Here is a 14,186-nt window from a genome sequence, read left to right as displayed (position 1 = left end):
AATAACTTATGCATGCGTTCATGGTTTGTTCTTGATTGTTGTCTTTAACAAGCATAGTAAAGAAATTAGGAATTAATAATCAGATTTGCATATGATTGGTGATGGATTTACATGCCCTTAACTATCTCATTCCATCGATTTTCTTCTATTTTATCTACTGCATTCTCAACCTTAAAAAACCCCTTTTATTGTACTTTTTTTTTGCATCTACAATCCTTTACCATCCCTAGTCTTCTCGCCACCTTTCTCATCTCTTTCTTTCTTTGTTTTAGTTTGTTTTGCTGTGTGAATTGTTTGGAGTACCCTCAATCCCTGGCTTGTAACGATACCCTACTTACTCTATTCTACAGTGTTCTGCAGGGTTTTAAGTTGACTACCATTTTTGGCCGATCAAGCAATCATGCAACGGTTAAGCAATCATGCAACGGGTGTAAATCACCATGTTTATAACCCCTCGAATACGAAATTGAGGGTTTCTAGCTTAGGAGTTAGAGGGGGTCAAGCCTCTAACTCTGTTCTAGACATGCTCAAAATACACACCCTAAAATTTATTAGGCTCCTAGACATGCATTTCAACCCAACAATAATTGATATAAGCATCCATAATATAAAATTGGATCACTACACATTGAGACAATTCAACGTCGACTAGCCGCTGTTACCATGCATATGCTTCTAGAGGACATAAATTTTTTCTGCTGATATTAGTATCTTATTTAAACTGGAGCATGTTAGTAGGTAAACTTTTTCTTAATTAATAAATTCAGTTATTATTCAAATGAACCAACGAAGAAGTTTCTTTAATTAGCGCGTATAAAGAAGACATTCACATTCAGAACCATGCATATATATTCAGTACTTTCCAAGTCGGAAGTACACTCAGCTAAGGTATCTTGAAACTACAAGTGAAATTGTGTCATTGCTTCTTTGTACGTGCTTTTTTATTTACTACACCCTCATTATAGTTCCCTCCATTGTAATCTTTTGAATAAATACAAATACAAAATCAGACCAGAATTCTTGATCTGAGATTAAAAAAAAATGGAGGAGCAAGCAGAGGTAGAAAGCAGTTTTGGACATGAAAGTTATGATGCAGTTGTTGTGGGGTCTGGTTATGGCGGTTCTGTTGCTGCTTGTCGGCTGGCTATGGCAGGCGTAAGGGTGTGTCTACTTGAAAAAGGCCGAAAATGGGAAGCGCAGGACTTCCCAACTGACAGCTTCAAAATCTTATCGGCTGTGAGGATGGAGAACCAGAACCTAGGTGTTAGCTATGGACCAAAAGACGCTTTATTTCAGGTTAATTCTCTCTTCCTGTATTTCTTTTAAGCCATAGTTCTTGGGATATATCTGTTGCAATATTGTACTTCACTGTGTCTTTTCTTAATGCTTACCATTGTAGATATACTAGATAGTTGTACTAGAAACATGTAATAGTCTTTCCAAAACCATAGACCTTGTGACTCGATTGTTAAAATATACAGACAAATGACTACATAATTGTGAGTGAGACGAATTAATATGCATCTGTTACTGTAGGTGTACGAGCAAAATGATTCTCTAGCAGCAGTGGCTTGTGGGCTTGGTGGAGGTTCACTAGTGAATGCTGGAGTTATGATGCCAGCACCTGTTCGTGCTAGACGGCATCCAAAATGGCCGAAGGAATGGGAAAGGAATTGGGGTAGTTGTGAAGCTTCTGCTGCAGACATGCTGAGAATACAAAGCATTCCCGTCAAGTTTCCTTCCGCGAAAATTTTGGAAGAAGCTGCTGATGGAGTGACTGTTGACACTTCAATAAAGCTTAGTGTGAATTTTGACATTGAAGAACCAACAACAAATGGAACGAAGCGTCCACAGATGGGTAGCTGCTTAGCCTGTGGAAACTGTCTTTCTGGATGTCCATATAACGCCAAAAGTTCCACTGACAAAAATTATCTTGTCTCAGCAATCCAGGCATGTCTCAAGTCTTTTTACTTGTTGTCTAATATATCCATAGTTATTGTATGTCAAAATTTCTTCCGCCATTATCAGTCCAGAGGTTGAAGTTACCAATGAAAACGATATTGTTATTGTTATTTACTTGGATGCTACATACCATTTTAAAAAAACTAGGGTCATAAAGCCTAAAATGATATGAGTCAACGCTGGCTTTTCTGTTTCAAAATTTTGTAGCACCGTAGGAAATAATATCAAATAATATCCATTTAGATGTCGATAGATGTTCTTGTTTAAATCTTAATCTAACCTGCTTTGCTAAAACTAGTGTTTCTTGTGAAACAGGCTGGATGTATTGTCAAAACAGAATGCCAAGCGCAGTATGTGGTTAGAAACATGCATGACCATTTCCAACATAAAGGAAAAAATGGCAGGAGATGGCTTGTTTACTTGAATGAGATTGACTATGTGACCTGTGATTTTGTGATCCTATCAGGTAAGAAACAGTCAAAGGTTGTATGTTCTAGAAATTCTGAAGATCACAAAGATGTTAACTAGTTCTAGATTTTGTTCCCAGCGGGAGTTTTTGGCACAACTGAGATACTCTTCCAATCACAAATGAGAGGACTGAAACTTTCAGAAGCACTAGGATCTGGACTCAGCTGTAATGGGAACACTGTAGCTTATCTCGCTGGAACGCCAGCACCAGTCAATGGTTATGGATTAGACAGAAAGCAGGTGTTCACAGCTCCTTTCGAAGAAAGGCCAGGGCCATCAATTTCTTCATCTTTCACTTCTTCACTCGGTTTTACAATCCAGGTTCATAATCTACTCTTCATTGACTTTAGTTTTCTATTTTATTTCAAATGATGCACCATACAAATATCTATAAGAAACTGTATGTACATGCCACCTATATCACATACCGCCAAGCATAAGCAACGACCTCTTAGGTGGGTCCCGCGACATGGCTAGTCCCGCCTACAACATGCATCCGGCAGTCCGACACCCGAGCTACCTCGCTATGGTGGAGGTCGGCCGGTACCTCGTAGGAAGGCCACCCTCCCATGCTCTCCAAGAGGCTTCAAGAGAAGCAATATGTATGTTGTATCCCACATTGGAAATATAGAATAGAGTGGGACTTCCCTTAGCTATAAAGGGAAGTCCTCCCTTCTTAGAGAGGATGGATCCATGATCCCTATACTTGTATCACTACAAAGGTCACTTAACCTCACTCATAGTAGAATCTCTAAGTGGACGTAGCCTTGCCTCAAGGGCAAGGTGAACCACTATACATACTTGTGTCCCTTTCTCTCTCTCTCTCCCCATCATGATCCACACTTAGTTCCCGTACCGTATGATCCACACTTAGTACCGTATGATCCACACTTAGTTCCCGTACTGTTAGTTCCCGTACTGTATTCTTCAGTAGAAACATTGGCGGCGCTAGAAGGAGTTGGCGCTAGAAGGAGGGTCCCTAGGAGTTAGGGTACGAGCCTCCGACCTTGAGTAAGGGTCATGTACGGGTACATAAGCTACCAGGTACATGGGTACACGCAGGACATCCCCTCACCTTCCTCACCCAAGCCTTCGAGGAGCCATCCGGGTACCATGAGCCGTCCGAGTACATGAGTACATGCGGGTACTTGAGTCAGCGGGTACCTCCACCCCTAAGCCTCCTGTACTTTCACAAGCCCTCTCAGCGGGTACCTCCACCCCCTAAGCCTCCGGTACTTTCACAAGTCAGCGGGTACCTCCACCCCTAAGTCTCCGGTACCACTCATGATCACGCTGCCACACCACCACCCATCAAGGAGTCAAGGTCCAGCTGCATATAGTCCCGTATGTCAACCCACCACGGAGACCCCGACCTCTACTTGGACCCGCTAGGTTTGACTCTTCACCGGTATCACCCATTCATCTCTCGGTGACACCTTCAGACCCCGGAGGAAAAATACTTCATTCGGTGACCAACACAACCTCCCGGTGACTACCTCTAGACTCAATCTGATTCTCGTACGGTATAATTACTCTGGTCTGCCTCATGGTACCAGCAGCACTTACCGGTACCACTCTATTCCTCCGGGAACTTACCACAACAAGACTAACCAGTACCCACTGGTCGCGTCCGAATTCCACTTGCCATGTCAACCCCTTCAATCTGGGAATCGGTACCGATGACCTCAGTCCACCACTTCAAATCCGGCTTCGAGTCAGTGGAGGCTCATTCCGGCCGGTACTCTTCTCAGGCCGACATCTCAGTGACTCTCACAGACAACCGACACTGGTCACCAACACTTACGTTCTTAGCTCTGCATACCCGGAGCATGCTTCTTACCGGTACCCTGCATCCCATACCGCGAGCCCTTCATCAACGGGTACCGCTGTCAACGAGTTCTTAAGGCCCATACCAGCACCCATCATCATCGAGTCGAACACTGAGCATCTCTCCCACACCTCCCAACCTCAACAACTCCTGGTAACAGACTCATCTCTCTCCTGCTCTCGTACATGTCATGATTAGGAGCCCGGTACCCGAAAATGATCTAGGCACCCATGCCTCCTCCTGGATTGTCATCACCGACAACCTCAATCTCTGGCACTACCCGGTAACCAACAGCCTACCCCAGTACCCCAGTACCCGGTAACCTCAATTTCTGCTTCCAAATTCACTAACTCTGGTACTCGGAAGTGGAACTTCACCTCTCAACGATCCTCGAACAGCCTCATGTCTCCTGTCTCATGCACACCGGTCAGAACTCAGCAGCTTGCTTACCGGCAGCTTATCTTACTAGCAGTCCTATGGACACAATCTTCTCTAGGTACCCGCTGGTCTCACCAACCCGAAAATAGCTGCCGGCACCCTGTGTTCATCCACCAACTCTTAGCAAAGAGAAACTTGTCCAAAAAAAAAAGAGGGTCTCGGCTCCTGGGAAACTAGTCTGGACACCCACCTTCCCATCCCGGCAGACTGTCACCGGTAGCTTCCTCAACTCCCGGTGCCTTGCTTCACTCCCACTTCACCTCGCAACAAGGTCGTAACAGCTCCTACCGGTCTCTCATCACACAGCAGCACTTCCCGGTGGCATCATTTTTCCTCCTAGAGACAATCCCGGCAGGCTCACCGGTAGCCTCCATTGGCCTTTGAAATTTGATAGAACCCGGTGTCTCCTCCCCATGGGAGAAGAAGAACCAGAGCCTAATATGGCTGAGCAGACCCAGCATCAATCAACCGAGATCGCTCTGAATAATTCCAGCCTTCTCCAAATCCGAGTTTGATTCGGCGATCAAGACAGAGAGCTAGCTGCCTCTGGCGCTCGTACTCATATGATGCTATAGTTTGAATATGCCACCAACAACAGACAGCCAAGCAGATAAGTCTTTGGCTCTCGTCTCATATATTAGTATATTGATCGATACCATGCTTTAAACATCTATCATAGGCCACTATTACTGAGCATGGCTATATATCGAACATGGCAGCATATTTTTAAAACAGCACACTGCACACTAAAGTCATCAATACGTGTTTACATGTGCCACTTGACCAAGTTCAAAGCATAGGACCAGTTCATGCATGGTCCTCACCGTGGGGACACATGTCAAACTTGTCTAGCTATGACACCATTCATAGGCACCAACTGATATGCATGATCCCGTACATGTACACACACCAGTCAAGCACATTTGCTCTAGTCAGATGCGGCCCACCGCACCACATGCACAAATATATTACTCCAGGATAACATCAATTCTATGGGATATGTTGCTAGTTATACTACCATGACTACCCATAGATTTCTATTAATTCCATGATTACTGTGGCCATGCAACTTACGTGATCGGTAGGCTTTTATGTGTTACCCATCATTATTTCTCAAATCTTATCAAGCATGATTACATAACCTTTCAATCAAGGCATATAACTATTTTTGTGCACCAACAGACCTCTGGCAACACATACCATGACTCCACAAATTATGTCATGTAATTTACATGTCATAGCCACATTAATTAGTTAAGGGCTTTGGCAAATTATCATGCACCTCATAATTATATATTCCCTTCTAGTCACACTATGGGCTAAACATCCTTTTTTTTTTTTTTTTTGAGATAGTTTGATCACTCAAACCGGATATATTATCGGCACTACACTGTGAGATCACTTTTTAAAACAGGGAAATCTTATACTCGGACAACTCCGTCATTGCTTACAATGTTTATATCATTTTCAATCAGCTCCAGATAAGTTCTCACTTATGCATCACTTAAATTTGAGCTCATACACATGCTTTACATGCTTCAATAAACGATTTCTCTAAGCATGCCTACGATATTTGATAATTTCGATATCATATCTATTATGCCTATGTATTAATGTCATGCTTTATTTAATTGCCCGTCAATTAAAATTACTACATGCATACATGCGGCACTTAAAATCCTCGCTCCGAGCGCGGTACCCCCAAGGGGTAAGCCAAGGTCATGTCCTTACAAAATCCTCTCCAATCGGCGAGGTACCCCATCGGGTTTACAAAGCCAATGCCATTATATATTCTACACGGGGCCACGCCACCGGGTACCGGAGCCCAACGCTACCGGATACCCCAACGGGGTTACCAGGCCACAGCCATCATCCTACCCGGGGCTACGCCATCGGATACCCCACCGGGTACCCGAGGCCTACAGGCCCTCACTCAACCCCATTGGATTAAGGAGGCTCAAAATCCTCATTCTACCCGGGGCCACGCCACCGGGTACCGGAGGCCTACAGGCCCTTACTCAACCCCATTGGGTTAAGGAGGCTCAAGCCCTCATTCTACCCGGGGCCACGCCACCGGGTACAGGAGGCCAAAGCTACCGGACACCCCAACGGGGTTACGAGGCTACAACCATCATCCTACCCGGGGACACGCCACCGGGTACCGGAGGCCAACGCCACCGGATACCCCAACGGGGTTACGAGGTACAAAACCTCATTCTACCCGGGGCCACGCCACCTGGTACTGGAGGCCCAAGGCCAGACAACCCTCATCGGGTACCGGAGGCCCAAGGCCAGACACCCTCATAGGGTACTGGAGGCCCAAGGCCAGAAATACTCTATCGGGTATGAGACACCAATCTCTCACCCCACCGAGATCATTGGATCAATCACCCCATCGGGTACCGGAGCCACCAAGCCCTCACGCTATCCATCGGGTACCAGAGGCACCAAGCCCTCACACTACCCCATCGGGTACCAGAGGGAGCAAGCCCTCACGTTATCCCATCGGGTACCGGAGCCAGCAAGACCTCACGCTACCCCATCGGGTACCAGAGGGAGCAAGCCCTCACGTTACCCCATCAGGTACCAAAGTCGTTGCACACGAGGCATACAGGCCCTCATAAAATCCTCTACACGAGCGAGGTATCCCAACGGGATTACTAAAGGGTAGCTCCCTTAAATTAAACCAAGGTCCAGTCCCTTGCATTAAAATCCTCGCCCCGAGTGAGGTATCCCCAGAGGTTAAGCCAAAATCCTCATTCCCCTTCCAGGTATCAGAGGCTCAAGTCCTCAATCTACCCTTCTGGGTACCACAGGCTCAAGTCCTCAATCTACCCTTCCGGGTATCAGAGACCCAAATCCTCATTTTACCCCATCGAGTGCCATAGGCTCAAGCCCTCAGAAAACCCCACTTGGTACCGGAGGCAGGGTAAGCCAAGGTCCAGTCCCTTGCTTCTGAGTCATCTCACCTCCCGCGCGTTCTGTACACTTGGGGACTTATTCATACCACTTATCACAAGTGGAGGTAGTACCCGACCGGGACTATCATTGAGCTTCACGCTCATATTTTTCCTGCTACGGTCTATTAATGGAAATATTGAAAATTTTCACCTATTGTTGACCGCAACAATTAAATTTCTTTTACATCCCATTAATAAGACTATAGGACAGAACTCACACAACCTACTGCTCGCTCAATTTGAGCGAGCGCAAGTCTTACACGCTCATACTCAGGGACTATCATGGTCTTGCCATAATCTCGCTAGTATGACACGTAACTTCGATACCGGAGCTTCATTCTTAGCCTCACCGGCATCATCGAACATAATCTAAGTCCGAATTCCCATTTTACTAATTACGTGACTTGGGGGACTCGGCAAGTAACAACACTCCCGATCCTAACACATGTGCATCACGTACATACAACATTTACATATCATTGTGTCTTCCCGTATTCATCACACATCTTCGCATCATGCATCTCATAAAAGTTATATATTTGACTCAAATGTCACTTCGATTGCCCTAGCGCAGTCAATATGCTTTTTGTGCACTCTCATCTTATTTGCAGGTACTAGCTTGATGAGGGCCCTGAGGCACCAACATACCCATAGAGTCCCTTCTTACTTACGGAGTTGGGGGACTAGTATGGGTATGGCGTTCAACAAGGTCATCACTCATACTTGGCGGCATCATACTTAAACTCCCCAACTAAGAAGCGCCTCTTACTCGGGGACTTGGGGGACTTGTACATGCCACCTATATCACATACCGCCAAGCATAAGTAACGACCTCTTAGGTGGGCCCCGCGACATGGCTAGTCCCGCCTACAACATGCATCCGGCAGTCCGACACCCGAGCTACCTCGCTATGGTGGAGGTCGGCCGGTACCTCGTAGGAAGGCCACCCTCCCATGCTCTCCAAGAGGCTTCAAGAGAAGCAATATGTATGTTGTATCCCACATTGGAAATATAGAATAGAGTGGGACTTCCCTTAGCTATAAAGGGAAGTCCTCCCCTTCTTAGAGAGGATGGATCCATGATCCCTATACTTGTATCATTACAAAGGTCACTTAACCTCACTCATAGTAGAATCTCTAAGTGGACGTAGCCTTGCCTCAAGGGCAAGGTGAACCACTATACATACTTGTGTCCCTTTCTCTCTCTCTCTCTCCCCATCATGATCCACACTTAGTTCCCGTACCGTATTCTTCAATAGAAACACTGTAGATTCACAATTATTGAGTCAGGTCCATTCTCACTTTAAGGTGGCTGCTATGGTCAAGCTAATTATTACACAGCTACTAATTGGCTTTTGCACATCATAATTTTTGTAGATAGAAGGGGCAGAGCATACCCATACGTAATTACATATATACACCAATACGAACGAAGCGGATGTCTATACTGTCGGAAGCGGATGTCTATACTGTCGCTAAAGTACGGACGTCGTTGCTTCTGCTCTGCTCAGGTGGCGACGGCGCCGCGCCGCTTGCCGGATGGAGGCTAGGGGTCGGACGGACCAGTCTGCAATCGGGTGGAGCCGCCAGCGACCAGGTTGCAGCACTGCCCAGAATTTTGCAGTTGTGGCTGAGGTCGCTGCCCGGCCAGAACCTTCAACCTCGATCGCTGCTTAGAAGAGGTCTGGGATGCCTCCGACCTCCGTCTGGCAAGCCCCGCGCCCCCATCGCGCCTAAAATCTGCTGTAGCGTCGACGTCTGCACTTTAGCAACAGTGCGGTCGTCTGCTGTAGATTTGGCCCGTACACACACACACACTCTTCATACAAAGAATTCATCATTTTGTTCAAACTCTAATGTAGCTTTTATATTACATAGCTACTAAATTGGCTTTTGCACATCATAATTTTTGTAAATACAAGGGGCAGAGCATACGCATATGTAATTATAATTACACACACACTTTTCATACAATGAATTCATCATTTTGTTCAAACTCTAATGTAGTTTCCATTATCACAGAGTGCTGTACTTCCAATAGCTTATCCATACCTGCTATTTAAAGGAATCACAACATATGGATGGCCTGCTGGGTACTGGTTCCTCCATGGAATTATAGACAAGATAAGACACATTATAGGTTCCAAAGCAAGCCAAGCAATGGTTCTTATTGCAGTGGGACATGATGAAAGTGATGGTAAGATCATATTACAGAAGGGCACCAAAAAAATCTGCTTTACTTCTCCTCAGGATCCCCTTCTCCCACGAAAGATTAAAGCTTTTCAGAAGCTCACTAAGAAACTAGGAGGACTTCTCTTCATGTCAAAATACCGAAGCACAGCAGTTCATCTTTTAGGTGGGTGCAATGTGTCAGCAGATCCTTCAGGTGGTGTTTGCAACCCCAACGGACAGGTTTTTGAACCAGACTCATCCACAAAAGTGCATCCCGGCCTCTACGTGTGTGATGCTTCTTTGATCCCATGTTCTGTTGGGAAAAATCCATCTCTTACCATCACGACTGCAGCTGAGCACATAAGTAAGAACCTTGTGCAGGAAGCTCTGAAGTACAAGAGCAGCAATGGTCTTGAATGTGTGGGGAAAACTGCTGACCAAGGTCAAGAATCCTTCATCGAGAAGAATGTTATTAACCGTCATAGAGAAATGGTTATGGTTAATGAAACCATGAAAGGTTATGTTGGGGGTATGCCATGCACTGCTTATCTAAAAATGAGGATGAATTATCAGGACCAGACTTTCTCTGATGTAAAGTTGGGTACCGGAAAATCCCATCCTCTTCTTAAAGGTAAAGTTGGAGGGCATGTGGAAATTAGAGCCTTTGAGAAGGATGATTTACATATCATAGATGGGAACGTAAATTTGTGTGCAGTTGATGACAGAACTCCATACACACAGTATATGCAGTATGATTTTCTTCTTGCAGCTTCTACTGGTTCAAGGTATGTAATATTTGATAAGATGTTTTACTGTTTTACTTTGCCAGGATACTCAGAACTAAACATACACAAATGTGATGCAGATATATTCTCAAGGGAAGAAAGATAATGAATCCATCTTTCTTTCCATTATATGCTTGGAGGGAGATGACAACACTGCATGTTACACTCGAAAAAGTTTTTGAGGAAGATTCAAAGGATGAGAAGGTGGTTCTCAAAGGGGAGCTTTATATTTCGATGACAGAGCTTCTTAAGAGCATCATAAGGCTTCAAGGAAACAATAGAGGAAGGTTTATTTGCCTCCTCTCAGGGTCTTTCTTAAGAACTTATTTCTTGCCAATACCACGAGGGAATCAGGGGGATTTAGTTCTGTCAGAAGATAAATCTTATCCAACCAGCACTCTCCATGAAATAAAAGCAGGTAACAAAATTTTAAATTCCTGGGTGAAAAACCTGCGAAAACTCAATGAACATATTCTTTAACAGAAAATGGTAGAGTGCCAAATTTGTTCACCAACCAAATGATAGCATACTCAGTTTGGTTGGAAACAAATGAGGTTTTGAACCACCCCTTGTTTTAAGAAATGAAACAGCACATCATTGGTACACAAATTTAATGTGTGTAGCAATGCCAATTATTTAATATCTCAGCATTCAACTATCTTGGAGTCCATGATCATTTAACTTCTAAACACAAATATAACAAGACATAATATCCTGAATTTATAAAATAGGATTGATTCAGAATTTTGGATTTTCACCTTGAAGCTGAGTTAGGTGATAGATTGGATTAAAATATGTAGTACACACAGAGTAAGTAGTATACTTGAATTGATTATCTGATTTAACTATTGAAGGACAACCTGATTTTAGAACAGTGCTATTTCTTGAAACTTTCATTCTTGCTGCTACTTGAGTTCTTATTCCATGTCCTTCCCACATACTATACAGAAGATGGATTCACTATAAGTTGCAGACAATGGAAGTCGAAACTTCAAGGTGATGAAAAACTGAATCCGGTTCTCCTTCTTAATGCATATGCTATTGAGAGTTTCCAGCTGCCAACTGAGCCAAATGACTTGGTCAGAACTTTAATTGAAGAAGGGCATGAAACATGGTTATTGAATTCGAGATTGCACCCTCTGAATCCTTCTAATGATTTTACAATTGAAGATGTTGGAAAATTTGATATTCCTGCTGGTAAAACTTCTCATAGATTGACTCACATTGTATCTAATTTTTTCTGATCCTATTGTCCGGTATTAAGTGTTTACTTGCTCTGGTTTTCTTGGCAGCAATTAATAAGATCCTTGAAATCCATGAACCAAGCACAAAGGTGCATGTAGTTGCACACTGTGTTGGAGGCTCAGCCATACACATAGCTATCATGGGAGGTCATGTCTCTGCAACCCATATAGCTTCTCTGTCTTGCACCAACTCATCAATGTTCTTCAAGCTTAATGCTATGTCCACATTCAAAATGTGGCTTCCTCTGATACCGGTTAGCTCTTTCTCCTTCTCTCTATCACAATAAGGATCTGTGTCATATTTGAAGAAGACTAATAATAATTAAGCAGGAAAGTTAATCATTAAAAAAGGGGTGATTCTTAAAAAAACAACAACACAGGTACTATTGTGAAGGTGGTGGGAAATATATTTATGCTATTTTATAACAAGGGATGGCGGGGAAAAAGAAACAGCAAGAAAATCCACTCAAATAATGTAAAACTGTAAGAAGGAAATATGTTAATGATACATTCATTATTCTTCTGGGGTTGCACCTGTTGGAGCATGACAAATCCAGCTATGCTCTTAACAAATTTTGGCTAAAACTCAAAAACTCACAAGCTTGTTTAATTCTTTCATTGCTCAAGTCTCTAGAGTTCTTTACATGCAGTTGTCAATGTTCATACTTGGAAACGACAAGACACTTCCTCTTATGGAAACATCAAATATCAGCTCCCGGCATCACCTCCTGAAACTGATAGCTAGCTTCATACCTCGGACTGAGAGATGCACCTGCTTTGAATGTGAAGTTTTCTCTGGCGTATTTGGAAATGCTTTCTGGCATGAAAATATCACCCCAACCTTGCACCAGTGGTTGACCAAGAAAAACACGACAAGGCTTCCTATGGCAGCATTTCCCCATCTCAGAAAGATGTCCAACTCTGGTTTTATTGTAGACAGCAAGGGTTGCAACTCATATTTGATCCATCCAGAAAGAATGGCACTCCCAACGCTTTATATATCCGGTGGGCGATCTCTCCTTGTGACTCCTCAAACTTCTTTCCTAGCTCATAAGTACATGAAGTTGCACCAGCCAGGGTTTAGACATGAAAGGGTTGTTGTGGAGGGTTTTGGGCATTCAGATTTATTGGTTGGAGAAGAGTCCCACAAGAAGGTGTTTCCTCACATTTTATCTCAGATAAGATTAGCTGAACAAGGAGAGATTCATGCCAAAGGAAAGAAGTGCAGTAAAGAGGCCTTGGATCGGGAAGATGATCAATATTATGAAGGCAACTTTGGAATATTTGGAACTTGGTTCTCTCCTTTTGTGGTTATCATGTTGCTGTTTATCTCACTTTCTTGGCTGGTGGCTGTATTTTTCTGATTGCAACAGGAAAAGTATTTTTGACCACCTTGTCAAAACCCCAGTATTCTTAGGGTATAGGGCAAGACAGATGTGTATAAATGTTAGTATTTGAGTAGGTCAGTGCACTGACTTGCAAAATTTATTATAACAAATTACATATAAGTTATTGACAAAATATTACTTAACAAATACATCATTTAAAGATTGAATTAAACATATAAGGACTACATCTTACAAATAAGGACAATATCCTCTCCACTTGCCACATGTCATGGGTTAATTTACTTTTGTACCCTTAACTATTTCTTTTGACTTCTAATCCCTTTTTAAAGATTAAATTTTACAAACAAGGACAATCTGCTCTCCACTTGTCATATGTCATCAGTTAATTTACTTTTTGGGAAAACATCACCAATGATCACTGAATTATGACTCATTCGACACTTAACTCACTGTATTTTCAATAATATCACTTAACTCACTCAGTTTTACATCCATCTTTTACTTAACTCACTGTCGTTAATTCTGCCGTTAAAAGCTATTAAAATTGAGGGTATATTTGTCTAAACACTAAAAAAATGCATTTCTAACTTTTTTTTTTTTTTAAAAGACAATTTTTTTTTTCAAATTATATTTAAGTTAAAAAAATCATTTTTTATTAGAAATCTCAGAAATTTAAAAAATTGAAAAAAGTCTAATAAATGTAAATTGAGGGTATATTTGTCTAAACACTAAAAAAATGCATTTCTAACTTTTTTAAGACAATTTTTTTTCAAATTATATTTAAGTTAAAAAAATCATTTTTTATTAGAAATTTCAGAAATTTTAAAAAATTGAAAAAAAGTCTAATAAATGTAGTTGTTTTAAGTTAAAAATGATTTTTAAGTGTTTTGACAAATATACCCTCAATTTTAACGGCTTCTAACGGTAGAATTAACGGCAGTGAGTTAAGTGAAAGACGAATGTAAAACTGAGTGAGTTCAG

General features: G+C 42.7%; 1 protein-coding gene across 1 annotated transcript; it reads left to right on the top strand.

The window, feature by feature from the left end:
• The first annotated feature begins 896 nt into the window (after positions 1 to 896).
• On the top strand, positions 897 to 13,288 carry LOC112191406. The gene is made up of 9 exons (XM_024330750.2): positions 897 to 1,296; positions 1,537 to 1,950; positions 2,278 to 2,428; positions 2,510 to 2,751; positions 9,678 to 10,612; positions 10,693 to 11,030; positions 11,561 to 11,809; positions 11,905 to 12,110; positions 12,507 to 13,288. The coding sequence occupies exons 1-9, from the start codon at positions 1,042 to 1,044 to the stop codon at positions 13,218 to 13,220; spliced, it is 3,504 nt and encodes a 1,167-aa protein (XP_024186518.1). The 5' UTR covers positions 897 to 1,041; the 3' UTR covers positions 13,221 to 13,288.
• Positions 13,289 to 14,186: the final 898 nt, after the last annotated feature.

Source organism: Rosa chinensis, chromosome 3 (genome assembly GCF_002994745.2).
Source record: "Rosa chinensis cultivar Old Blush chromosome 3, RchiOBHm-V2, whole genome shotgun sequence".
Lineage (NCBI taxonomy): Eukaryota > Viridiplantae > Streptophyta > Magnoliopsida > Rosales > Rosaceae > Rosa > Rosa chinensis.
Note: the sequence above shows the minus strand (reverse complement) of the source record. Positions and strands in the feature narration are given on the sequence as shown.

Coding starts and splice junctions, on each gene's coding strand:
- LOC112191406 (XM_024330750.2), top strand. CDS start 1,042: ATGGAGGAGCAAGCAGAGGTAGAAAGCAGTTTTGGACATGAAAGTTAT. Junction 1,297..1,536: donor CAAAAGACGCTTTATTTCAG/GTTAATTCTCTC, acceptor CTGTTACTGTAG/GTGTACGAGCAAAATGATTC. Junction 2,429..2,509: donor TGATTTTGTGATCCTATCAG/GTAAGAAACAGT, acceptor TTTTGTTCCCAG/CGGGAGTTTTTGGCACAACT.